Genomic DNA, 25,337 nt, shown 5'->3' on the forward strand with positions numbered 1-25,337 from the left:
GCGGAGCAGACGGCTTGAGGTCTTGGCATTGATGATGTGCCTGACTGTGACCCGGAGTTCAATGACCTTCAAGTTGGAGCCTCCCTCGACGTCTCAGACACTGTTGCATACTAGCTCTACACTCCTCTTGCTGGTGGTGGCACAGCTGTGCCCCTGTTCCAAAAGCAGAACGGCCTCTCTCACTTCCATACGATGGGTCGCTCAAGCTCTACTGACGTGAGGTCTATTCGCCCGTTGTTGCTGTCATAACGAATTGGACAGTGTCGCGTGAGAAATCATGTCATTGGGGATTCATCTAGACACATTGATTATCTACAGCTTATGACATCCGGCGAAAACTCACCACAATGTTTGAGAAGTCTCTGGTCGACCTCATCCGTGGCCTCCGGGGCCACAAAGGCAATGAGGCCGAATACATCCAAAGCGCTCTCAAAGAGTGTCGGACGGAGATACGATCGCAGGACCTCGACGTCAAAGCCACGGCACTGTTGAAACTCATTTATCTGGAAATGTTTGGATATGACATGACGTGGGCGGCATTCAACGTCCTGGAAGTCATGGCGTCGCCCAAGATCATGCAGAAACGGGTGGGCTACTTGGCCGCCGTCCAGACCTTTCGACCAGACACAGAGGTGTTGATGTTGGCCGAGAACCTGTTGAAAAAGGATCTCACATCTCCATCGATCCCTGTCTTGACACTTCCTATCATCACTCTCCCACATATTGTTACCTCTTCCTTGGCACTATCCATTTTATCCGACCTTCTACCTCGCCTCTCGCATTCTCAACCTGCCGTGCGAAAGAAAACCATTGTTGCCTTATATAGGCTTGCCTTGGTGTACCCCGAGACGTTGCGAGTGGCCTGGCCGAAAATCAAGGAGCGGCTTCTGGACGAGGAAGAAGACAGCAGCGTTACTGCCGCCACTGTCAATGTGGTCTGCGAACTGGGATGGCGCAGACCGCAAGACTTCCTGCCACTGGCCCCCAGACTCTTCGACCTCTTGCTAGCCCAGAAGAACAATTGGATGGGCATCAAGATTATCAAACTTTTTGCCGTTCTGACCCCGCTTGAACCCAGGCTGGTCAAGAAGCTGGTCCGTCCATTGACGAAATTGATTCAAGAGACCACGGCCATGTCTCTGCTCTACGAATGTATTAGCGGAATCATACAAGGAGGAATCCTCGATATGGCTGATAGCGGAGTTGATGTGGAAGAGGTGGCCGACCTCTGCATCTCCAAACTACGAGGCATGATCGTTCTGGACGGCGACCCGAATCTGAAATACGTGGCTCTTTTAGCATTCAACAAGATTGTGGGATCGCACCCGGCTTTGGTATCCATGCAACAAGACGTGATCATGGCCTGCTTGGATGACCCAGACATTTCAATCAAGATGCAAGCGTTGGAGCTGGTGTCAGGAATGGTCAACAGTGATAGTTTGCAAGGGGTGGTGGATCGACTGATGAAACAGTTGGCGAATTCCCCATCTGCCAACGCCGATGTGTCGAACGGCCACTCTGAAGAAGGCCAGACGGACATGGAACAAAGGTTGATTCCGGACAAACGCGGATCCGAGAACACGCCTCTTTCGGACGACTACCGTGCGGAAATCATCAGCCGAATCCTGGCGATGGGCTCGCACAACACCTACGCCAACATTACCGATTTTGAATGGTACATCGAGATCCTGGTGCATCTCGTGCGACACCTTCCTGCCGAGCAGAACAATGCGTTCCCGTCAAGGACAGCCTTGGAAGATGACAACACCTCATTAGGAGCACAAGTTGGGGCCCAACTCGTCGACATCGCAGTCCGAGTCAAGGAACTCCGACCAGAAACCACGCGAGCCGCCGAGACGCTCGTGCTCCTGTCCAATCGTGTAATAGCATATCCCAGGCATGGGTCTGGCCAAAACCAAGTCCTGAGGTCTGCCGCCTGGATATGCGGCGAGTTCGCGGCCTACTTGTCAAACCCGTACGAGGTGGTCAACTCGTTGATCCACGAGTCATCCGAGACCTTCAGCGCGAGCACGCTTGCCATTTTCGTGCAGGCCATCCCCAAAATCATCTCGCATATAGCAGTGGCCGCGAGTCGGGAGTGGAATGTGTCGCGGGGTTCGACAATGTCTCTGCTACTGGCGCGGACTACAGAGTTCCTGGAAAAGCTGTCGAGCCACCCGAACCTCGACGTGCAAGAAAGAAGCGTCGAGTTTCTCGAACTGTTGCGTCTCATCTCGGAAGCACTTTCTTCTCAATCTCAATCCGGCGACAGCACTCAACCTCCTCTTCTTCTGACATCCGCCATGCCCAATCTCTTCTCCGGGATGGAACTAAACCCAGTGTCTGCGGCCGCTCAGAAGAAGGTTCCCCTGCCAGAGGACCTGGACCTCGATGCACCCATCAACCCGGACCTTCCATCCATTCTACAAGCGTCACAGGTGGCTGACGCGGACGACGATTCAGCCGACGATGCATTCCATTCATTCTACCACGACCGTGAGCCTACCGTTTCTACGACAATTACATCGCTGCATTCCCATTCCGCTTCCACGGCGATGGCCGAGCACTCTGCGGAAGCCGAGCCCATCTCATACCAAGCGGCACCCGAGTCTCCCGCGACGCTTGCACGACGGAAAGCCGAGAGGATGGCCAGAAACAAAGACGATCCATTCTACATTGCCCCATCCGAGGGGGACCACCCCAGGTCTCGTCTTCACGACATGATCCACAAATCCAACGGCGACGACGAACTAGACGTAGACTCAATCCCCATCATTGACCTGCAAATCGACCCCTCGCAAACCACAGCCACCACACACCATCATCATCACAGCAAATCCGACCTCGACCCCCAATTATCAGCCGGGAGAACAAAGAAGAAGAAGAAACCTGTGCGCCAATTCGTCGTCGCCGCAGACGAAACGATAGACGATGGTGCCGGGTCCACAGAAGCCAATGTGCCAGCACATCATTCTCATTCTCACACACACTCGCTGTCGGCATCGCATCCGACCTCTCCGTCTCCCACGCCGCCCATGGTTTCTTACCGTCCCCGCTCACATAGTCCACACACGTCAGCATTCGGAGCTGGCCTCGTCGGCTCCGGACATGGCATCGGCGTCGGCATCGGCGGCAGGTCTTCGGCAACCCGGCCCACAAGGACTTTGTTAACAGTCGACTCGTCTACGCTTGAAAAACTCAGTCTCGAAGGCACCCAGGCGGAGACAGAGTCGGAGATCCTCCGTCGCGAAGCCGAAGAAGCCGAAATGGCGGCGGCCCTCAGAGAAATCGAGCGCAAACGGCTGGAAATGCAACGTGAGGCCGAGCGGCAGCGGACCGTGGTGGGTGAAGGAGTCGATCTTGAGGGGACTGTGGTGCGGCGGAAGAAGAAGAAGAAGGCGACGACGACGGCGACGACGACGGCGACGACGACCAAAACGAAAACAAAGAACAAGTCGGTGACGTTGGACTTACAACAACAGGGCGAAGGTGGGGAAGAGCAGCAACGAATTGAAGCCACAGAAGGTGACGCAGTGGGAGATGAAAGTTCCGGCGTCGCTGTCGTTGCCAAACCGAAGAAAAAGAAGAAAGTCGTCAAGACGGAAACGAAGGAGCCGGAAAGCGTGGACGACGACAATGACAATAGCAATAGCAATAGCAACCGCAATCGCAAGAAGGCCAACGACTTGGACGTGGCCGTGGCCGTGGGTGTTGCTCACGCCGGCGAAGATGCTGCAGCCCAGAGCTGATTACAGTATTAGCTACATAGGCGCTCCAATGCAGTCTTGAACTGAAGTATAACTATCTACAGCACGTCGAGTAGTGCATGGAAATCCAAGATTCTAGATCAATACTAGTATTCGAGATCTAAGTCCGCACCGTGGTCCGCCCTCTTTCGTTCTAAACAAGAGACAAAAGAGCAAAGAAGCCACCGCAGCCAAGCGGCAAACGAAACGAAGGACTAACTATGACCAAAACTCCCTCCAATACAAGAAGTACTAATAGCACATACTAAACCAGTAAAATAGTATCCCAAAATGTCACCATTCGGAAGGCTGAGACTTCGTGCCTGGTACAATGTGTCTGTCATCGTACTCGTAACTCCAAGCACGCCACCACTTTCGCAAATAAACAAAACAAATGGCCAAGGTAGGCAGGGGGATATTCTGATGAAACTGTGCTGGTGCAGATGTGAAATGAGAGGTAGTGGTAATAACGGATTTAGTTGAGGTCGGGAGCGAATGGTATGGAGGTTGGATGGTAGCGACGGTGTATGGGTAACGTAGGTGGCCAGGTGGGGCAAGATGTCGTATAAGGCCAAAAGGAACTGTAGATGGGTCGACGTGGATAGATGGACAGAAGTATAGGCAAAGGTACCGGTGCAGTTTGGTGTTATCCAATATCCGACAAGTCGGCAGGTGGGCGGAGTCAGAGACAGTTTCCGCATGAACTGTCTGGCTGGGGCATTTGAAGCATTGGAGTCATGATCTCCCTCGACGGTCCGGTCGGTCCAGAAACTCTATGCCATGCAGTCAGTATATAGGCATCTCTTGAATGTCTGCATATTGATGAGTTCTCCAAACACGGGGTGGGTGTCTGCATACCTATGGTTCGGGTACTCGGTGGGGTTTCGTCGTGTCCAAGTACCGCTGGCCCTGCCCTTCATGATCCCAGCCTTTCTCGGCCCCTAAGATTTATTCCATGCTGCAAGAGAGAGCTGTTAGCATCATTCACCATGGCAAAAACTCAAATGAAGTCGATCAACAGTCAATGAGGGCACTTACGGCCGATTGGCTTTGGAGGAGGTTTTGTATCCCGTGTAGGCTTCGCCATGAGATTGACAGTCTGCATCGAAGACGCCGGCATTGGTGACGACGAGAGTCGGAGACAAGGGTGAATCTGAATCTAATATCTGGCGCGCTGGTGTGCTTGCTGAGTATCTTCTTCGAATTTTGTTGCTCGTTGTGGCGGAAGAGTCGGAGCGTTCCTGATTGTTTGGATAGATGAAAAATGGCAAGAGATGAAGTATAGATCTTGAAAAGTAGTCTGATGAATCCAAGGAAGTAGAGGATCAAGTTCCAGGAAGGACCTTTTTATGTTTCTCGCAAATCCCCGGGCGTACACGATCTGACTAGTGGCTGTGTGGGATCTCGTTGCAGTGCCCTGCCCCTGAAAGGCTACGTACCAGGGAGCCGAAGTGGTGTAAAGTGAGGCACAGAGCAAGATATGAGGCACCGTTGAAGGCGTCGGAATTGCCCAGCCTGTGGCTGTGTATCACACGGTTTGAAAGAGCCAAAATCATCGTTTCGACAGGATGAAGAATGAACATCGTAATACAGATCTCCCTGTAACCATTGAGCCAAGACGAGATTGTGCCAGATCAGATCCGGTAAAACCATAACAAAAGGTCAGCAGCGTACAGTAGAGGCACAGCAGGAGCCAAGAATACCACCGTATGGCAAGACTAGAAACGAAACGCCAGGAGTGAGGCGGGTCGGGTGGCGAATCCACACCGTCCCGTTTTCCGAGAAGCCTGATGAACAAGGGTCAACCGGGTAAAGAATAAAGGCCAGGAGACAGGAAGCTTCCGAACTCATCAAGCTTGGAGGGCGACCAGGACCCGTCGGGAGGCGTCTAACTCTCCAAGACTCAACACGACGTTGCCTCGTGGGGAGCCACAGTCCAATCCGGCTCCATCCGTTGAGGAATGACATCTTACGGATATCCAGGGACAAACAAATGTTCAAGAAGGCGGTCACGAGTGGAAAGCCACGGGTAGAAGTAAGTAGGTAACTCGGGACGATTTGGGACTTAGATCGACAATGCCCCCCGGGCAGACTTGAACCAAGCTGGACAGGACGCGGCATGATGCAGGGGAATTGGGCCGGCCAGTCTTTGGTTCAGGTACGACACCTCAACACCAATTGCAAGTTGGCCAGAGGTGGAGGTGGAAGCGAGATGATGCTCCGTGGATCTTGGTGAGAAGGGTGAGGAAGGTTGGTCGGAGGCCAGTGGGTCAGAGATAAACAGTAGGGATGCGATGGGTTGCGAACTTCCAGGAAGTCGATTGGGAAGCAAAGGGACCGGGCGAATAGAGGGATGTGCATGTTAGAGGAACCGGTGGGCGGGAGGGGGTTTGTTGCAACAACTGCGCCTTGTCGGATGTTTCCACAGAGAACAAAGAAGAGAGAGTTGCAAGGTTGAGTGGTTCAAGCGTCCGCAAGCAACAAGGCTGAAAACATGCAAGGGTGGGGGAAACCACGAGGAAAGAGGAAAGATGCAGGGAATGGAGATGGAGCCGCATTTGCGAGGGATTGTGTCTGGAAATGGGACAGGTCTGTTTCTGACTCACGAGCTATCACCACCAACAAGCACAGCACAAACCGGCGTCGGCATGGACATTCAGCATTGAGAGCAGCATAGCCCTGTCGCTGCCTAGGCCGAGGACTGGGGGTCAGCTAAGGTTCAGGCGCCCAAAGGCAACCGCACAGTTGTGTGTTCTGTCGGGGCATTTTGGTGTGATCAGGCGGACTCATCAAAGAGTATGGACCCGGTAGACGGTTCGCAAGGGCACCCAGCTGACGACTGCAACGTGTGTTTCTTGTGGTGATGTCGTTTGTCGAGCAGCGGTGTGTGATGACAGTGGTGAGTGGTAAGTGGGTGGCTGAGTTTATGGGTATCCACCGTATCAGGCAATCTTCTCGAAGCCGCCATAGAACAACCTTATGCAAGACTACGATGCACTAAGACCCCGGGTGTAGTCATGTGTCACACTGCCAGTGATACCGGCACAGCTGGCGTCGGCGCCAACTGGCACAAATGCGGTGGAGTCGACGACGGGGAACCGGGTGTGCAGGGCACAGACAAGGAAGATGGGCGATGGTCAGGTGTGAGTGGTGCCCTGATAGTCGCATCGTCGGAGCGAGAAGAGAGATGAGGCTCGGAGGAGATGCAGTAAGGAGTTGTAAGTGATGGATGATGGTCTGAGGTGGTCGACAAGACGGAGAGAGAAATGAGCTGGCACAAGAACAACACCGGCAAGACGCCCCCGTCGTCTCTCATTCCTCATCCGCTACGTCACACGATCTCACACACGCTCACTGTGCACTACTGCAGTGGCATGTCAATGCAGCAGGACAATGTACGTGATCCTCCTTGCTACTGTATCACTAGCATTGGTACCCGCCGAGGGTAGAGAGGTGCTAGTATTGCCAGAGCCAGGCAGGGTACGCCCAGCAGTAGCACCGCAGTACCTAGTAAAGACACTTCTAATCTGGCGAGTTGCCCACATGCACGCCGACGACGACGACGACGACATACACGGACACTGAATGGAAACCATCGCCCCTCCACAGCACCCTGTCACCGCCGACCTGGCGTTTTCACCCGTCCCCTGCAGCTTCAGGACCTGTAAAGTACTTTCGGACCCCCAATCATGCCTTCTAGAAGCCGGCCAATTAGCACCCCCCACTCCGGCGTCTCCAAGCTTATGTTGATTCCGGAATCACTCCTGAAGGTTGAGGGTTCTGTGCTTCATTCGACCAACCAGGTCGAGTTTGAAGCGCTACATCCGGCATGAGAACGTGGAAGGGCGGATCTGGGCTGCCTGATAGGCATGGATGAGTAGTTGGACCAGGAGATGTGGAGTCTGCAGACAAGACACGTGTCCATGTATTGGAACAATAGGTCTTAGTTCAACGCACCATTATCTTTCTCTCCGACTCTCTCGCCACCATGTGCTCGTTTTCCACATCTCCCCAGTCTCGCCGCCTAGCAGCAACCGCCATTTGTGCAAGAACCAAGGAGCTGCCTCCCAACTGCGGGGATCCCAGGGCTGGCCAGTGCCAATGCCCCGACCTCCCACCCAGCAAATGAGTGCTCCGTGAACATAGACATCCTTCTTTAGCTCTGTCATGCTAAATGCATTGGGCATCGCCGCAGCCAGGGTGATGGCGCTGGCCCGAATTGCCGGGAAGGGGATGAGGTCAAGGAAAGGATGGTGCGGGATCAGGATCTGAGGCAGGGTAGGCTGGAGGTTGGATGGCGCGAACGGAAGCTGGGCGGCCGCAAGAAGGGCCTGCGGGTCGTTCTGAGGTGTCGTAGGACAATAGAAGGGAGATCGGGTTGCTGCATTGAGGCAGTTTTTGGCATCAACCAATTCACGGAGGTTGAATCCAAGTCTGAGGGCGATGGTTAGGAACGCGTTGAAAATTGTTGTGCTGTTGAATTGTATGTTATTGCACCAAGGGTCTGGGAGTTGAGGATTGATGTTGTCGGGTGCTAGGCCATGGGATCGGGCTTGGCCAGCAAGGGGACGAGCTGAGGATGACTGCACCGCACTATCAATCTCCGCTGAACCACTGTAGCCTCCGGATGGAACTCGTAGCCGCGAAGACATGTACTGTGATGACGACGACGAGGTGCTGCAAGCGACACTGGAAGCTTCGCTCGTATAAGTATGTGGACTTGGATCAGGAGCCCAAATGCTGTTTTCTAGCTGAAGCCCAGAGATAACCAACGTCGGGTTGTTATTCTCATCATCAGGATCATTTCGGGCATTCGCTTGGCTGCCGAAGGGAATAGAGGCATCAAAAGTGTCCTCCAACCCGAAGGGTAAGTTAGGGCAATGTGTCTCCTGTGAGCCTGCTGTTGGACTTTGCAGTTCGTGGAGAAGTTCAGACGGCAGCTGATACGACGTGAACTCCAGGTTTGTTGGGGCCGCATTTATTCCCATGGCCATGAAGTCCTCTAACGTGGAACTGGACTCTGCGACCAGTGGATGCAATGGGAATGGCTGACCCTGATCGGACGTATTCCCTCGGGTGAGACCGACTCTGGCACATATTTCAGCCTCCCAGTCCTCTGGCAGGCCATGCTCGCCCACTGGCAGCTGGTGTGCATGGCATTCTCGGCCTTCAGCCCTTACTCGAGGACGCAAGTCCAGCGGTTTCCTCAACGACGAGGAATGCTGGCCCTGACGGCGCGTCTTCTGTCTCTGCCCTATCCGGACGTCAGTAAGACGTATGGCGGGATTTAGGACCGGGCTCGGAGCTAGATATCATGGCTTACTGTAGAGTCTTTGCGCTATGCGATTTTGTTCTCTCCGAGCCGGTGTGAGGACCCGCTTCCGATGCTTGACCGCGCCAGCCGAGTGCGCTGCTTCCTCGCGGGTAGTCATACTGGCTGACGGACTCCGAGTAGCTTCTGGTAGATAACAGCATCGAGTGGTAATCACCTACCTAAGGTATGGACGCACGCTCAGCATGTTGTTGGACGAGGCTCGGAGATAACGTCGAAGATGGCGAGGTGTTTTCTCCGAACTTGAAGCCCCATACCTAAACTGGATCAACGAGACTGTGTGGGTCGTAGCTCACAGTGGGTCGTAGCTCACAGTGGCTTACGCTTTCAACGCCAATCACAACTTGAACCTTATACATTCTTCTACAATCATCACCCGTAAGCCACAGTGCGATTTACCATTTGCATCGAATCGCAAAAAAATACCTATACATGGCAAGCGTCAAGACGAAGCGAGCACCGCTGCCAGTGTGCATGGATGCCAGAGCTGGAGTAAGCCAACTCACATCAATGTCCGCGGACACGGGTGACAGGCTCCGACGCCTTGAAGTTGTGAATATATAAATCGAGCACTGGTAATGCCAGCAGGTAAGTCGGCAACTCACTTGAATCTCGTCACTTCTCCAGACCGTAATTCCCAGCATCCATTCCCATCAGATCCCAATTTGAAGCTTGCCCTAATATCTATTCACAATGTCATCTCCAAGCACCATCAACAGCAAGAAAATCATCGCCGTCGTAGGCGCAACCGGCAACCAAGGAGGCTCCGTGGCCCGAACATTCCTCTCATTGCCTCACTGGCACGTTCGATGCCTCACCCGCAGCCCAGCCTCACAAGCATCTCAGACTCTGAGGGATCTTGGCGCCGAAATCGTCCAGGCAGACCTCGGCGACATATCATCCTTGCGCCGAGCCTTTTCCAACGTGCACGCCATCTTCCTCAACACCGACTTCTGGACCGTCTTCCGGCCCGCCATGGCGTCCGGGAAAGACGAAGTCGAGGCCGGAAAACTCGCATTTGAAACCGAGTTCTCCAACGGCAAGAACGCAGCCATGGCCGCAGCAGAAGTACCAACACTGGAACGCCTAGTCTTCTCTGCGCTTGGACCCATGGAAAGGGCCTCAAACGGCAAATACAAGACGTACCACTGGGCCGGCAAGAGCAGCATTGCGGACTACATTGAGACCGAACTACCTGAACTCGCCCAGAAGAAGCTTTCAGTCATCTACCTCGGAGCCTATAACACGAATCAGTTCGTTGCTGCTCCGGTACGAATCCCGCCGGCTCAGACTGAGGGGCAGGACAACTACGGCTTTGTGCTTCCGTTCCCCAAGGAAACGAGGATCCCGATTGTTGACCCCATTGAAGCCACTGGCCTGTTTGTTCGAGCGTTGATCGAAGACGAGCCCGCGGGTACAAAACTCTTGGCTTACAACGAATCGAGTTACCTCGATTTTGAGAGTCTAATGGATATCTGGTCCAGCGTGACTGGTAAGAAGATGGTGTACGTCCAGACCACCGTTGAAGCGTTGCATGAAATGACGGGACTCCCGCGGGAGATTCTGTTGGGCGGTGCATACTTGGGCGAATTTGATTATTGTGCTGGTGTGGAGGGGGTCATTGAGCCCCATCAACTTAAGCATAAGGTGCAGACAAAGTCTTTCGAGGAGTGGTTAAAAGAAGGGCATCTCAAGGACAAGATTGTCTAGAGTTACCTAGATGGACTACCGCAGTAGTACTAGTACGACTTGAATAGCACCGTGCAGCCATGTCTGAACTTCTCAGAAGAAAAATGGGACTCCAACAGTCCTCTATTCATGGGCGAATACTAGTATTGGCAAGTACACAGCACTGGCACGGCCATTGACCAGCAACCAGCACATGCGGGCCCCGACTCTCCATCAATAATGCTGTCAGGTCATGGTGTTGAGATTGTTGCCCTCCCCTCCTTATCTCGGAAGAAACATGACTACCTAGGTACCTAGTATTACACTGCAGTAGTAGGCGATGTCAAATCACTCCCCTCCCCTCCCGGCCGTCCATGCCACGTGGTGCTTGAGTAGACCGCTGCCAGTGCAGGAGAAGATGATCTACTGCAACTACCTACTCGTTGCGAACCTGAACCGGGGGGTTATGAACTTGCATGACTCGGACCTTCAAATCCACGTTCCAAGTCTCCACTAGTACCGAAATGCCTACCTATCATCAACCACTGGCACTGCCAACCTCGTCGGGGTCCGCGGAGAGTCAACGGCAGTTTAGCACTCCCAGTAGTCCGCACGATGTGACGGTGCTCTCTTCGGCTATGGCAGCGGTGTGAAGTACTTGCAGCTTCAAGTTCCAAGTTCAAATCCCAGCCTCAAGCCCCTAGCCTCGCGTTCCCACTGAGTGACCGACAGCATTTGGTCTGGTTTAGTTTGATCGGCTTTCCATGCATGCATACCTCTTACTACCTAGATAAGTAGGTACCTACCTACTGTAGACACTGCAGGTAACAACGGATGCCACATGGCATGGCAGTGCGATGCCCCCGGTGACTACGGTAGTACTGCATTTCGCCCCTTGAACGACATTGTACCTGGTAAGTACCCACGTGATGGAACAGGCCCTGGGTACCCTTCGAGGTACCAACGTGCCATGTACTGTAGGATCAGCACCAGCGCCTCGAAGCATGGATACAAGCATTATGAGGGATGCAGATCAAGGTACATAGGTACTAATACTGTAAGTACTGCCCAAGCAAGGCATAAGAGTGACTTGGACCACTGTTGGTCAAGGGTCTGTGCCGAGTCTGTCATATCTGCTCCCTCGCCACTACACTGCACTGCAGTACCAGGGAGGTATGCAGGGATCTTGTTGAGGCCCCCGGCCAGTGGACCTCGTCAAGCACCACGTGCCACCCAGGATACTACACCACTAGAGTGATGAGCACCCCAGCACAGCTTCTCGGCCCCTGGTTATGGCACCATCGCCGCTCGTGCTGATGCACCACGAACATGGTATAGGTGTGTGTGTGTGTGTGTGTGTGTGTGTGTGTGTGTGTGTGTGTGTGTGTGTGTGTGTGTGTGTAAAACTAGATTGAAGCAAGGCCAGGGGTAGTAGTCGCCTAACCGATGTTGACCGCTCCGCTCGGCTATGATTTTCTATGATTTAATCTATCGTTGGCAACCCCCCTGCCAAACCCCTGCGCCACATGGCAGGCCGATCGATTGACGAAACGCTGGCAGCACCACCCTGGTCCGGGAGTCAGCTAGTTCCGGAGCCCAGCTTGGTCAAGTACTATCAGCAGGACGTCTGAAAACCCCTTGCAACGGCAACCGATCGTCCCTGGGAACCGACCAGAGAGCTGCCTCAGTCACAGGCGGTGTCAGATTCGATATTGCGGAACAATTTCCAGCACAACCGGCCAACATTCGTGTATGGGAACGTCCGGAGGTCGATCCGGCCTAATTCAAGATTTTGCGGTCGTTCAGAAGCTGTTGCCACATTAGCTCGAAGGCTTGGTCTCGCACTCGGACTCCCACACTTACCGTAATCCGTTTCGACCTCCCGTCGTAGCTTGCCTACCAGGTCGAATTGTTGTGCGTGACTCTCACACGCCGTGTTATTCATATCCGAACTTGCGCTGTTGTTCTTGTAGCCTTTTGCCGGCGCTTCGGCTGTTTTGGATGGCGATTTCCTGCTCAATGTATATTTGTGGAATGCGACGAGATAGTCACAAACCGACTCCTCCATGGCCCGAATTCTGGCTTCAGCATCTTGCAACCGATATTCGGTGCCCGATTCGGCGGGTCGAGAGTCAGCCAGGACCACCAGTGTCCATTGAACCCGACCGACAAACATGAGAATCATAAATGCCACGCACAGAGCAATGTCAGTTTGACCTGTCGGAAGTTTCTGCGAGACAGCCATCTTAAACAGCATGTCATGAAGGACTTCTGTGACTTGCCGCGCCGCGTCGATCGCCATCTGCACTATAATCGCCTTAAGGAACCGATTGATGGTGGCCGGGATAACGAAAGCGTCGTTCGGAATCGCTGGCGGCCGCTGCGATTCCAGATGTTCTTCCAGTTCCGGAACGGCTTCGGGAGGTATTGTAAACTTTTTGAGGAGGAGATTCTCGAACCACAATAGACTCAATGCCGTCTTGATAATCCCATGTTCCGGTATGTCCTTGCGGTAGTAGTGTCCAATCATTTCCAAAATGGTGGTCTGGAAATCTTCTTGAGGGTCCGTGAAATACTTGATCGTCCAGGCGGTCCAGCTGTGTGGGTTGCCCAGAACTTTGTCGAATCGCAAGGGAATTCCCCGCTGCAGTTTCCAGATCTCCTTTTGCCAACTCCCTTCAGTGACGTCCATGATGATCGGTGGATTCCATACTGCACACTCTTTGTAGGGCTTAGAGCCATCATAATCCGCAGCCGCGACATGTGCGTGGTGCAGTTCTGGGTGGTCTAGCGGGTCGAATTCCCTGACCCGGACCTTGATGTAGTCACTGTACTCACTGTTGTCACCAATGTCCATGTCCAGGACAATTTCAAACGGCTCTCGCGGTGGATACATGAAAACCGAGTTGCCGAGATAGCGAGAAACGTTTTTATTCTCCAACTTGCGTGTCAACTCATCTTCAGGGCTCATAGGTCAGTCTGGTGGGTATGCAGATGGGCACGACGTCTTACTGACCAGGAAACATTATGGATTTACACTCTTTCCAGTCAAATCGCGCTCGAATACATTGCTTGGGGATCTTCCGCCGCTCCTTGGTCAAGCACGTTTTGCATGGGAACATTGTATCGCACTTAGATTTGGAATCAGTATCCCGGCAGCAGACTGAAGTGTGGGGGTTGTGCCGAACCTTTTCCTTCATGATAGTGCAGCGGAGACACGCACCCTCCTTTCGGACATTCATGGCATGTTTTCTCTCTTCCGGAGAAAGAGGGCGTGTTCTACCTCTCGGCCTTTCTCGCCCGGTTGGTGAGCGTGTGACCTCTGAGAAAATATCCATCGCATCGGCGGCGTGGGTGTCCGTGTTGCCATCGTGTCTTCCATCTGCAAGCGGCAACGGCAAAGTACTCCATGGCTCAGTCGTAGGCCGCTGCCTGCGATGGTTGGACGGCGATGAGCTCCTCTCAGAAACAAACTGGGGTCTTTGGAGATAATCTGGAGAATAACTGGCCAACGAACGAACGTCAATCCCCAAGACGGCTTCTGTGATTCCTGTCCTGGAGCTCAGTATCAGGGCCACAACAATTCCCCAGGGCTATTCACCTGTCATTTGGACATCTGTATCCGATGCACTGGAGGATGCGCCAATTTGGCCGTTTCGAGACCATCCATGACTATCTTGCACCTGTCGGCCATTCCACACATTCTGCTGGTTGAGTATACCCGAGCTCGTGGGCGTATTTGCGTCAGGTGACAGATGTCGAGCATATGCAATGGCCGAAGTGTAGCTCGTCGTACGGGCAGAATTGGAACCGCTCGAGTGGGACAGAGTCGAACGGGCACTCACTGGGCTGACAGGTTCCGGCCGATGCTCGGTTTGAGACGCAACATAGGCCTCAGGCGCCAGCCACGATTGTTCATGCGGCTGGACTGGACTAGTAGACGGCGTTTCGAAACTCGGGTGTTGAGGCAGAGCAGGAGGCGACCAAGAGTGGTTTGGGACAACTCTACGAAGGGGATATTGGCCCTGGCGATGGCCGCTTTGACGAGGGCGGCGCCCCATCTGGCTACCAGGTCGCTCAGGCGCCAGATCGGCCTCTCGCCCTGCTTGAGAGTAGGCAGCAATGTGCCTGAAGGAAGATGGGATGCAAAAGGGACAAACAAACCTTAACAAGGCTGATTCGGTGAGGCGGAGTTTGGCAGAAAAGGATGAGACCAGGCAACAAAAGGCGTCGTTGGACAGTTTATAGGCAGCAGAGACCAGTGGCTTGCGTCAAGATAAGCATCCTACAGGGCACGGTGGAAGCACCACACAGGAGCCAGCTTTATCAACCTCTGCAAGTGGTAGTAGTCCGTTTGCTACACAAGTGAGGGGTTGGTCATGAGTGAGGTTGTGCCATCCCGTGGGGGATACCACTCGCTCACTGACGCGGGATGAATGGATTGTGATCAGCATTGCATCGTATCCGAGTGATCATGGTCTGGCAAGGTTGTCAAGATTCGTGAAGAGCACTGGCATGATGGCTGAGTGCCGAAGGTGAAAACTGGCTTGACTGCCTCGCACTGCCTTCCAGTGACATGAGCACGCAACATGCAGGCAGGAAAGCCCACCAGACACCGATACGCAAGGCTTCCCTGACCGGTTTGGATATCATCCAGTCAGATCGTCCAGAGCAACAAATCTTAACCCACTACTGACCCTTGGTGCGACGGGCGGTTCAGCTCATGCAGCAGGATGCAGGATGCCACTGGCAGAGGTGTTTGCTAGGGGGCCGAAGCTGGCCGAAGTGAGAAACACCCTCCAGCCGCATCACGTGGTAAGTTGCGCCCAACAACTGGCATGGCACCGCTAGCGATGTCGATACACTATAGCAAAGGGCCTAAGTCGAACAGGATCTCCAGTCAGGATGACGGAGTCAATTCAGATTCCGTTGGTAGTCAATACTTCCATTGCTGAGAAATTGGCGCCCCCCTCTGGAGTTGTGGGATGTGTTTCTCCATTTCAACTGATACACTGAACCCGCTGGGCTGGCACGGTACAGCAGGCTGAGATAGAAAAGGTTGAAGCTTGAGAAGCAAGAACCGTCAGCATTAAGTACGTCCGCAGTCGCGCCGACTGACTCTTTCATTAGCTGACGTGTTGCTTCAGGAACTGGAACGACTCGTTTTGTCAAAGGCAAAGCTCAGCATATCACCCTCACACACCAGGCGCTTCTATATTTGCACCTCAGAGGCGAGCCTCGTCGTAGGAACCTTGACTGGCAGTCGTCGCCACCCTGCCAGATGCAATTGAACCAGCGGCACGTCTCAATGAATATCAGTATCATATTCCGGTTCGACTAGAAAGTCCAACCTTGATGCTATGCTGATCATCAGTAAAATGCTGGGTATCGCTTTTCTCATCTGAGAGACATTTTTCCTCTCCTGGTAAACGCCATTGAACCCCGACCCAGCACGATTGAGCCGTTCTAAACATAAGCAAAGAATACTCCATGCTCAAAAAGACTCCGCCACAACAGTTGATATGGACAATCTAGACCGTGTACTTCGTCTTTGCCCTAGTGCTGCCCGCATGCGCGGCATCAGTGTGGCCAGAGAAGTCGACATATTCGTTTGGAGGGAGCTGCAAAACCTCTTTGAAGCGTTGACCGATCTTCATCAAAGTGTCCTTGCTCCCAGCCTTTCCGGTGGTGCGAGTCCACAACCCGATTCGGTAGAATGCCTTTCTGACATTCACAACGACTCCCATGACTTCATTGTCTCCTTCATCCTCCAAAGTTTCGCCAATTGCTGCAAGCTGGGTGTGGAGCCACACTTCGTCGATGTTGACAGACTTCTTGTCCTTGAACGTGTAGGACCACCGGCCTCCATGCTTGTTCTGCGGATCCTCCCATTCTGGCCGGACTCCTTTCTTGAAAAGATGGTAATCAGACTTGTGACTAAGGTCTGAACAGGCGGTGATGTTGTTCTGTAAATGTCAGAGAAATGTCAAAGTTCACGCGAGACCTGAACATACATAAATCCCCCAGAACTCTTCAACGGTGTCGAATGTAATCACTTCTTTGAGAAGGTCATTCCAGTTGTCTCCTTTCGACGAGGGCGGCTTAGTGAACTAAACAACGGTTAGCTTTTATCCATGATCAGTTGATGCTAGCGTACCCAAAGGCTCCAGCTGTTGAGCAGAGGGTGTTTGACGTTGAAATTGTTCACATCATGAAACACAGTCTTGATCTCGTCTGAAGAGGGAGCGGCATTCTCGTCCGAGACTGGGCCAGGAACCGGCTGGGGCGTCTCAACTTCGGCCATTTTTGGAGCGTGCGGAGTGTATCAGACAAACGTCGTCGGAAGGAAATGAGAAACAGGAAGTATGTGAATAAGAGCAATCGCGGAGGCGATGATCGAGAAAGATTTATCGGTTGTCAAGCGCCCGCGGCAAAGAAGTAGGATTACAGCAAACAAAACCCGCCAAGCGTCTTCTGGCTGTGGAGAGTGACTGTCCACCTAAAGTGACTCAATTTGAACTTCGGGGAATGAAGGCGTGGTGGTGAAAGCGCGAACAGTGATGCACCGGCCAAATTCTGCTATATGAGCCTGCGGCAAGAATCTCGAAAGTCCCAGACTGCGGCCACAACCCAAAACGGTTTAGCGTCTCTCATGCGCAATTGCATGTCTCCCGCCTGCGGTTCCTTTCGGATCTGAACTATTTACTCCTTGCATCCGTTCTATTAACTTTGAGATCACTTCTACAGTTTTGCATGAGAGAGGTTCATATCTGGTTTACATCTGATGGGAGTCAACTGGCTCTATCGCTTGCCATGCCCACTGAGAACAAAGACTCAAACAACCTGCGCTCCTAACCGCTCTTAAGTGACTATGCTTGCAAGTGGTCGAGACTCACTTAGAACTTGAACTGTTCAGCCAGCTCAAGAAGCAGTTCCAGCCAAGACTGACTATGTTCACAACCAGTACCCGATGCTCCAGCGGCACTACCGTGAAGTTTACCGCTTGAACGGCCGGCCATAGCACCCAGTTGGCCTTCAGCCCCGGCCAATAACTCTTTTCAAGCTTTTCCGAGGGGTTGCTGCCTTCAAGGATGGACATCGTGGACAGGAAAAGTGCCATATTGCATGTGGCGAAGACTGTTTGATCTGCCAGCACTCGTGCGGCGATGGTAGCATTGTGCGATCGGAGGTTGATCTTGTTTTGCAGGAAGGAATACCATTTGGTGGCCGCCGGTCCGAAAATGACTGTCTACGTCAGCATTCGCGGAGCGAAAGGATTGTGCATAGGTACTCACAGCCACCATACAAGCACATTCGACCTGTTCTTGCCATATCATGGTTTTTGAAGCCCTTTCGTTCCACCGCCTGTTGCGCGAGCGTGTCGCCAGCGCCAAAAAGCACCTTCCTCTAAGTCAGACCAAGCATTGATGAATGGATCTCGAGAATTACATACGGCGGTGGTGACTGCCTGCGTTAAGAGAGGCCTCTTTGCGAGTCTTGCCTGATACCTGGAAGGATGAGTGTTTGAAGCGCGTCTGGGGACAGCACTATGGCATACCACTTCAACATGATGTTTTTTCTTCTGGTACAACACTCGTTAAGTCTTCGTATCGTCTCATAGGAAGTAGGCAAAGTGTAAATTCCGTTGACCTACAGCGCGATCAAGTGTTTAGAATACTCTGTGTCGCGATCAAAGATCTGAACCACCGCAAATCTCTAGGGGGCTTTCAACTATAGCGATCTGCGTCATTGCATGCTACAGTGCAGGTGGAGTCCTCATTGGCTGACAGGCTGGTCCCTTCCCGCCCTTCTGTTATTTGGTGGCCCCGGATGCCGGTTGGGCTTCGCTAAACCTTCCTTACCAGTTGCTCAGTCCGAGGACCACCCCGAATTTCCCAATCAGTGCTGGTCTTAGGGTTTTCATTCCTTGGCAATAGATTTCGCCAAACGGTGCCGCCGTCCGCTTTGGGTTTGAGGCACAAACCACTGCACCACTTCGTCGCCGAACACCACGACATCGCAACTGCGCAGCACCTTCTCGTCAATTTCAAAGACCTGCGCTATCATCAATCAACATGGCTGACGCTGCTCCTCGTGGACGTGGCGGTTTCGGTGACCGAGGCCGCGGAGACAGAGGTCGGGGAGACCGCGGACGTGGACGTGGCCGTGGCCGTCGTGGAGGTGCAAAATCTGAGGAAAAGGAATGGCAACCAGTCACCAAGTTGGGTCGTCTGGTCAAGGCCGGGAAGATCCAGAGCATGGAACAGATCTACCTGCACTCGCTGCCCATCAAGGAGTACCAGATTGTCGATTGGTTCCTGCCCAAGCTCAAGGATGAAGTGATGAAGGTAAGATGCCTTCGAGGACAGCCAGTGCTCAGGAGGATATCGTGATCTAACATGGCTTTTTCAACGCAGATCAAACCCGTCCAGAAGCAAACCCGTGCCGGTCAGCGAACCCGGTTCAAGGCCATCGTGGTCATTGGTGACAGCGAGGGTCACGTCGGTCTCGGTATCAAGACCTCCAAAGAAGTCGCAACTGCCATCCGTGCCGCCATCATCATCGCCAAACTCTCCGTTCTGCCCGTTCGACGAGGCTACTGGGGTACCAACCTCGGTGAGCCTCACTCTCTGCCCACCAAGGAGTCTGGCAAGTGCGGTTCCGTCACCGTTCGATTGATCCCCGCTCCTCGCGGTACTGGCCTTGTCGCCTCGCCCGCCGTCAAGAGATTGTTGCAGCTTGCCGGTGTCCAGGATGCATACACTTCCTCTGCGGGAAGCACAAAGACGCTCGAGAACACTCTGAAGGCTACATTCGTTGCTGTCAGCAACTCGTATGGCTTCCTGACCCCCAACTTGTGGAAGGAGAACAAGCTCATCCGAAGCCCCTTGGAGGAGTACGGTGATGTGCTGAGAGAAGGCAAGAGATACTAGACGGATAGCATCAGGGGATAGGGTAGTCAGTTGCATTTTTCAGCGAACACGAAAACGCTGCGCATGGCGTATGGACCAAAAAGACATGTCTGTACCTGAATTCCATGGTTGAATAACTTGCATTTGTTTATTCTGTGTGGCGCTTTTCTGTGCTCTTGCGTCACACGGTTGATGGCTACGCCAGCAGCATTTTACTACAGCATGGTCATACGCCTGGATGGCTGCAGCCTTTCCGTAAGAGTAAAGCCCACAGCAATGGCCAGCGCGCAACATTCCCGGTTGATCTCTTTTCCGAGACACCGTGGCGCGATTGCACACGTCCATTTCTGCTGCAGACAGGGACTCCATCAAGTTGAGCAGAGCATGGTAAATGTTTATTGAACATTCGTAGTCTCAAGGGCCACCAATGTAAGGAAACGGAGGCTGTCCAGGCCCCTTGGCTGACACAACTCATGGCATCAGGTCTATATGGCGAAAAGCCTCCAGCCTAGTCCTCCATTGCCATTTCTTCCATAGCCTTGACCGCATTCTCCAATTCTCTTATTCTTTGGCCCACTCGACTTTGGATCTCTTTCCCGACTTCCGGGTTGCTCTCCTTAACCGCCTTCTCAAACGCATCCTTAAGCGCCTTCAATGCTTCTTGTGCTGCCTCGCGGTCATCGGCGGCGTACACTGTCTTCTTTTCTGTCTCCTCTGCAGCAATTTCAAATTCGTCCTTGGCGGTCGAGTATAGTTCGGTGAGATGTTCCATTAAAGCATCTGCCGTAGGTGACTGGGCGCGCCGGCATGAGGAAGTATGGAATGCAGATAGGCGACTTCGAGAAAATTGATTCTGGTAGATTTGTAGACTCGAAGACCGAGGGCGAACAACGAAAAATGTTTGATGCTGGCGAATTGTTCGATGTGGTCTAGTAGAAGCAAGCGCTCTTTGAAGCAGCCGCGCAGCTGGTCTGGAAGTCATTTTGGTGGCAGATGATCTCGATGGCTTCGGCGGCAGTAAGACGAAGAATACAAACGTAAAAGACGGATACTTGATGGATCAGCTTGCGGAATGGCTAAAATAATATGGCAGTGCTGTAGTAGTAGTATTCGGAGATGCGATGGTGAGGTCCCATGCGGAGATGCAGGTTAATCTCATCAGATGAAATCTCAGATCAGGGTCTAATCTATCTGGGGCAACGTTTGCGTGCCTGGCGACGGACCCTATGAAGCGCCTCAACTTCGATCTGCTACAGAGCTGTCTTCTGTAACCATGGACGCTACCCGAGGTAGACACAGTACTACCTATGTCTTAGTATCTACTCTCAGTTTCACGTCAAACACTGCGCAGCGCCACAAACGTACCTAGGCATTGCCAATGCCGCCGAGAAAGAGTTTGAGCGCTGCTGGCGGCGCTCTTGATGGTGACGTATTTGTGCTTCGCGCCTCAGCAACAATGACGTCCCGTGGCGGTGTCCCAGGGACTCACTCCGACTCCAGCGCTGGGAACATTGGAAAGCTGCGACTACCGTGCCAATGGCAGTTCGTCACTGTCTGGTAAGAGCTCCAAAAGTGAGGGCAACCTGCGTCATTGTGTTTGGGGCTCTTCTTCAAGTTGAAGCTCAAGAGACTTTTCAATCGCAGCACTTCTAATTCATAAATACACTGTCCCCTGTCAGCATCAACCCTTCCCTCCTGTCCTACAGTAACCCACCTCTTCAAACCAATTCAAACCAAAGTACCCACGTTCTTAACCTTGACCCCTTCATCCTCTCACTAGTACTACTATTCTTCCATCCCTTCACCGTTCGCAATCATGTTGGCGAATACTCCAAGAGCGGCCTTGCGGTCGACACGTGCCCTGAGAGTCCGTCAACCCATTCGCCCTCGACAACCGCGCAACCTTAGACTTCAGTCAACCTCATCGTCCTCTACATCTAAAGAAGCAGCCTCCTCTTCCGCAAACCATGCGCTGTTGGGCGGTTTAGCCGGCGGCGCTGTCGCTCTGCTGGGAGGGTATGCTTGGTACTCCTTTTCGGGCGCAAAGACCGTGGTCAACAGCGTCCACACCGCCAAATCCTACGTGGATAGTGCCTTCAAGAAGACGACGCAGGCCGCACCAGAACCCAACCAAGCCATTGAGTGGTTACGCGACACGGTGAACAGCTATACGAAAATGATCCCGGGAGCGTCGAAGTACGTGGATTCTGCATTTGACGATCTCGACAAGGTGCGGGAAAAGCACGGCGATGAGGTGGACAAGATCATCCACGAGACGTACGGCGAATTGAAGGATGTGACAAAGGCCGGGTTCAGCGTTGAGGCAGTCAGTCAGGCCTGGGACGTGATCCAGAAATGTTTCACCCGCATCGCCAGCCTGGCTTCGGATGCTGCAGATGACATTCTGAACAACCATCCAGAATTGAAGGACAAAGTCGGCGGCAACCTTCAACAGCTGAAGAAGATGGGCGAGCAGTACGGGCCCGAAGCCAAGCAGAAGGTCGACGAGACGTGGAAGCAGGTGCAAGATATCGTGAAAGGCGGAGTGAGCATGGATACGATCAACAAGCTACAGAAGTTGGTACAGGACAAGACGCAAGAGCTGCGAAAGTATGGTGATCAAGCCTGGCAGAAGGGACTTGAGCAGGCCAAGCCACTGCTTGACAAGCAACCGCAACTGAAAGAATTGCTCGAGAGCAACAAGGACAAGCTTCTTCAAGGTGACCTTGGTCAATTATGGCAAAAGGTACAAGAAGCCAGCAAGTCGGGGAATACGGACGATCTCCAAAAATTCGTTAAAGAGCAAGCCAACAAGGTCTCAGACGGTGCCGGTAGCGGAATCGAACAGTTCCTCCACATGATCCCAGGCGGCACAGAGATTGGCCCCAAATTGCAACAATTGCAGGAATTGAGTCAGAAGCATGGACAGGAGGCCGAAAAGTTGGTCAAGAGCGCGATCGAGGACGTGAAGAAGGTCCTGTCGCAGAAGGTTGAGGAGGGCCAAAAACTGAAGGAGAAGGCCAAGTCTGATGTGAAGAATCAATAAGCCAGTACGGTGTATTTTCACAAAGGCAAGGAGAGCCACAACCGGACTCTACTCGAAGGCTATTGAGATGGCCTTGCTTGTATTGTGTACTATTAATGGGCTTCATTCAGCGGGGAGCAGCATCGGGAATACCTTAGTTTTGCTGGCCATGAAGGAAACATGACGAGGCTGCGAGACAAAAATAAAGAAACTTCATAACCAACTTCAAAGTTCAAGGTCTTGTAGAATCGCACATGCGTTGACGTCAGAGGGCGGAATTACACGTCCTCATCTCAGTAATCAATCAACCTTCATGGCTGAACAGTATGAGGAGAACAATTCCTGCCCGTGGGATATTAGATGAATCGTCTCGAATGTATACATAGGCAATTAGTCCCTCAAATCAAGTATACAAATCACAGTGTTCTCAGCTCAATGAGTTCGACTACCCACCCCACGCCTGGCCGCCCAGCGCCGACGACGGTCACACAGCATCTCGCGGGCACAGCGCAATCATGGCACGGCAAAATCACACCTGACGGACCGTTTCCACCTCAAAGGGGTCGGTATCACATGTATATCGGGCTCTTCTGCCCGTTTGCGCACCGGGCGAATCTGGTACGACATCTGAAGGGACTCACCGACATCATCGACATCTCGATCGTCAAACCGTACCCCAAAGGCGACGAGAAAGGATGGCCGGGATGGCAGTTTCCTCAAACGGACGACGAGTACCCGGGTGCCACGGTGGACCACCTCTACGGCAGCAAGTACATGCACGAAATATACTTCAAAGCGGACCCAGAGTACAAGGGCCGATACAGCGTTCCCGTATTATGGGATGGAGACACCGAAACAATCGTCAACAACGAGAGCGCGGAACTTCTTCGAGACCTCCAGACGGCACTCAACCCACTATTGCCTGAGGACTACGCCCGAGTCACATTGTACCCGGAGCACCTGCGACCAAAAATCGACGAGGTGGCAGAATGGATGCAACGAGACCTCAACACAGGCGTGTACAAGGCCGGATTTGCGGATTCCCAAGAAACTTACGACAAGAATGTCTTGCCGGTGTTTGCGGCCCTAAATCGGCTGGAGAAGATGGTGGCTGAGAACGGGGGGCCGTACATCTTGGGCAAGGAGCTCACGGAGCTCGATATCAGGGCCTATGCGACCTTGATCCGTTTCGATACCGTCTACGTCCAGCATTTCAAGTGTAACTTGGGTACTATTCGGCACGATTACCCCCAGCTCAACAATTATCTGAAGAACTTGTACTGGAATGTCAAGGGGTTCAAGGAGACGTCTGATTTTAAGCATATCAAGGAGAATTATACTAAGAGCCATTATGATATTAATCCTAAGGCGATTACCCCGCGGGGGCCGTATCCTGATGTCGAGGAGGGGTACGAGCCTGATTTGTCGAAGTTGAGGGTCGGCGGTGTGGCAATGCCAGAGGTCGTGGAACTGGAAAAGAAGTTGCCCGCTTGATGAGTGGACCAGAAAGCGAACAGGAGGGGCCAGGCTGTGCTGTTCCGTTCCGTTTTCTGTTCTTGAATCGGTGGTGACTGCAGGATGGATCATACTGCTTGTATACTATGCTGCCATGAACTGAAACATTGAAGCGGCGGTGAAGAATTTAATTTTGTCGATATCAGGCTTGAACGATAGCGCCGAAAAATACCTACTGTAACTTAAGACGATGCCTAGCTTGAAGGGTACGAATAAACATCGTCCATACCCCTTGGGCTACTAGTACATGTTAACCATATTGGTTGCAGTGCTAGGTAGCGTTTGAATATCGCCGGCGCCGTAATTCTGCCTAGTACTAAAGGCTAATGGGAGAAATATTTTCCTGGCCGAGATGACCAATTTTCCTATCACGCTTCCAGCAACGGGCAGGAAAGTATTCAAGGCTCTTCAGATCTCGGAGCCAAACGTTTGACCGATTTATTATTACAGTATGCCAGGTACAATATCATCAGGATGGCCGCTGATGTCAAACGAGTCGAGCCATGACAGTCCGTGGAGAGTCCTCCGAATGCCTGTGCCTTGTGCCTTTCAAGTTCTGGAGTGAACCCACTGGAGATTAGGGTATCATTGTTTGGTCTCGCCATGCTACTCTCGATATCGCGCGCCCTAAATTGCGGCGCGGAAAAAGTGGCACCTGTCCCTGTGCATTTCTGACCCCTGGCCTCCTGGCGAGCTACTAACCATACAACAATTGTACAGACTCCCACAGAAAGCCAGTCTTATCCTTGTCTAGCTCCCGGCCGCAGACACCCTCGACCGTCTTCGATCGGGAGACCCTCCTTTTCTATCAGAGCGACCGGCCAATGCCGTGCTCGACCCTCCCACTGCGGCTAACTGTGGCTGCTGGAGAGTTCTGATACAGCTAATTAGCTGCTTCTTGGGGATGACGACGCGGACATGGGGCAGCCCGTATTTCGCACAATAGCATCCTTATTTCGCACAAAAACTAAACCTATTTAGTGCGGCGCTAACCACTTCCATTTAGTGCCTATAGCGCCGTATATTGCGTAAGTCAATACATCCTATATTATTGCCCACCCGCCTATTGCGGTACGGCGCTACGCCTGTAACGCCTATAACGCCTATAACTGCACACCTATAACTGCACACCTATAACT

General features: G+C 52.7%; 10 protein-coding genes across 10 annotated transcripts; 5 read left to right on the plus strand and 5 right to left on the minus strand.

The window, feature by feature from the left end:
* Positions 1–347: 347 nt before the first annotated feature.
* Positions 348–3,749, plus strand: HMPREF1120_00143 (pepsin A; the record flags this gene model as incomplete). Its single annotated transcript, XM_009154133.1, has 1 exon — positions 348–3,749. The coding sequence occupies one exon, from the start codon at positions 348–350 to the stop codon at positions 3,747–3,749; it is 3,402 nt and encodes a 1,133-aa protein (XP_009152381.1).
* HMPREF1120_00144 (uncharacterized protein) lies at positions 3,721–9,286 on the minus strand. Its single transcript, XM_009154134.1, has 4 exons — positions 9,070–9,286; positions 4,785–9,000; positions 4,605–4,704; positions 3,721–4,519 (listed from the first exon to the last, which is right to left on the minus strand). Exons 1-2 carry the CDS (start codon positions 9,176–9,178, stop codon positions 7,706–7,708), a joined length of 1,404 nt encoding a protein of 467 aa, XP_009152382.1. The 5' UTR covers positions 9,179–9,286; the 3' UTR covers positions 3,721–4,519; positions 4,605–4,704; positions 4,785–7,705.
* Positions 9,287–9,771: 485 nt separating this feature from the next.
* HMPREF1120_00145 (uncharacterized protein) lies at positions 9,772–10,788 on the plus strand (the record flags this gene model as incomplete). The annotated part of the gene is made up of 1 exon (XM_009154135.1): positions 9,772–10,788. The coding sequence occupies one exon, from the start codon at positions 9,772–9,774 to the stop codon at positions 10,786–10,788; it is 1,017 nt and encodes a 338-aa protein (XP_009152383.1).
* Positions 10,789–12,430: 1,642 nt separating this feature from the next.
* HMPREF1120_00146 (uncharacterized protein) lies at positions 12,431–14,807 on the minus strand (the record flags this gene model as incomplete). The annotated part of the gene is made up of 5 exons (XM_009154136.1): positions 12,431–12,555; positions 12,610–13,704; positions 13,763–13,877; positions 13,935–14,296; positions 14,348–14,807. The coding sequence occupies 5 exons, from the start codon at positions 14,805–14,807 to the stop codon at positions 12,431–12,433; spliced, it is 2,157 nt and encodes a 718-aa protein (XP_009152384.1).
* Positions 14,808–16,277: 1,470 nt separating this feature from the next.
* Positions 16,278–17,050, minus strand: HMPREF1120_00147 (translation initiation factor eIF-4E; the record flags this gene model as incomplete). The annotated part of the gene is made up of 3 exons (XM_009154137.1): positions 16,278–16,712; positions 16,761–16,856; positions 16,904–17,050. The coding sequence occupies 3 exons, from the start codon at positions 17,048–17,050 to the stop codon at positions 16,278–16,280; spliced, it is 678 nt and encodes a 225-aa protein (XP_009152385.1).
* A 588-nt stretch (positions 17,051–17,638) lies between these two features.
* On the minus strand, positions 17,639–18,078 carry HMPREF1120_00148 (uncharacterized protein; the record flags this gene model as incomplete). The annotated part of the gene is made up of 2 exons (XM_009154138.1): positions 17,639–17,991; positions 18,042–18,078. 2 exons carry the CDS (start codon positions 18,076–18,078, stop codon positions 17,639–17,641), a joined length of 390 nt encoding a protein of 129 aa, XP_009152386.1.
* Positions 18,079–18,821: 743 nt separating this feature from the next.
* Positions 18,822–19,679, plus strand: HMPREF1120_00149 (40S ribosomal protein S2; the record flags this gene model as incomplete). The annotated part of the gene is made up of 2 exons (XM_009154139.1): positions 18,822–19,094; positions 19,164–19,679. 2 exons carry the CDS (start codon positions 18,822–18,824, stop codon positions 19,677–19,679), a joined length of 789 nt encoding a protein of 262 aa, XP_009152387.1.
* A 79-nt stretch (positions 19,680–19,758) lies between these two features.
* HMPREF1120_00150 (uncharacterized protein) lies at positions 19,759–21,029 on the minus strand. The gene has a single exon (XM_009154140.1). It carries the CDS (start codon positions 20,638–20,640, stop codon positions 20,167–20,169), a length of 474 nt encoding a protein of 157 aa, XP_009152388.1. The 5' UTR covers positions 20,641–21,029; the 3' UTR covers positions 19,759–20,166.
* A 445-nt stretch (positions 21,030–21,474) lies between these two features.
* On the plus strand, positions 21,475–22,704 carry HMPREF1120_00151 (uncharacterized protein; the record flags this gene model as incomplete). The annotated part of the gene is made up of 1 exon (XM_009154141.1): positions 21,475–22,704. The coding sequence occupies one exon, from the start codon at positions 21,475–21,477 to the stop codon at positions 22,702–22,704; it is 1,230 nt and encodes a 409-aa protein (XP_009152389.1).
* Positions 22,705–23,118: 414 nt separating this feature from the next.
* On the plus strand, positions 23,119–24,177 carry HMPREF1120_00152 (glutathione S-transferase; the record flags this gene model as incomplete). Its single annotated transcript, XM_009154142.1, has 1 exon — positions 23,119–24,177. The coding sequence occupies one exon, from the start codon at positions 23,119–23,121 to the stop codon at positions 24,175–24,177; it is 1,059 nt and encodes a 352-aa protein (XP_009152390.1).
* Between the last annotated feature and the right edge of the window lie 1,160 nt (positions 24,178–25,337).

Source organism: Exophiala dermatitidis, assembly GCF_000230625.1.
Source record: "Exophiala dermatitidis NIH/UT8656 unplaced genomic scaffold supercont1.1, whole genome shotgun sequence".
In the NCBI taxonomy this organism is placed as follows: domain Eukaryota; kingdom Fungi; phylum Ascomycota; class Eurotiomycetes; order Chaetothyriales; family Herpotrichiellaceae; genus Exophiala; species Exophiala dermatitidis.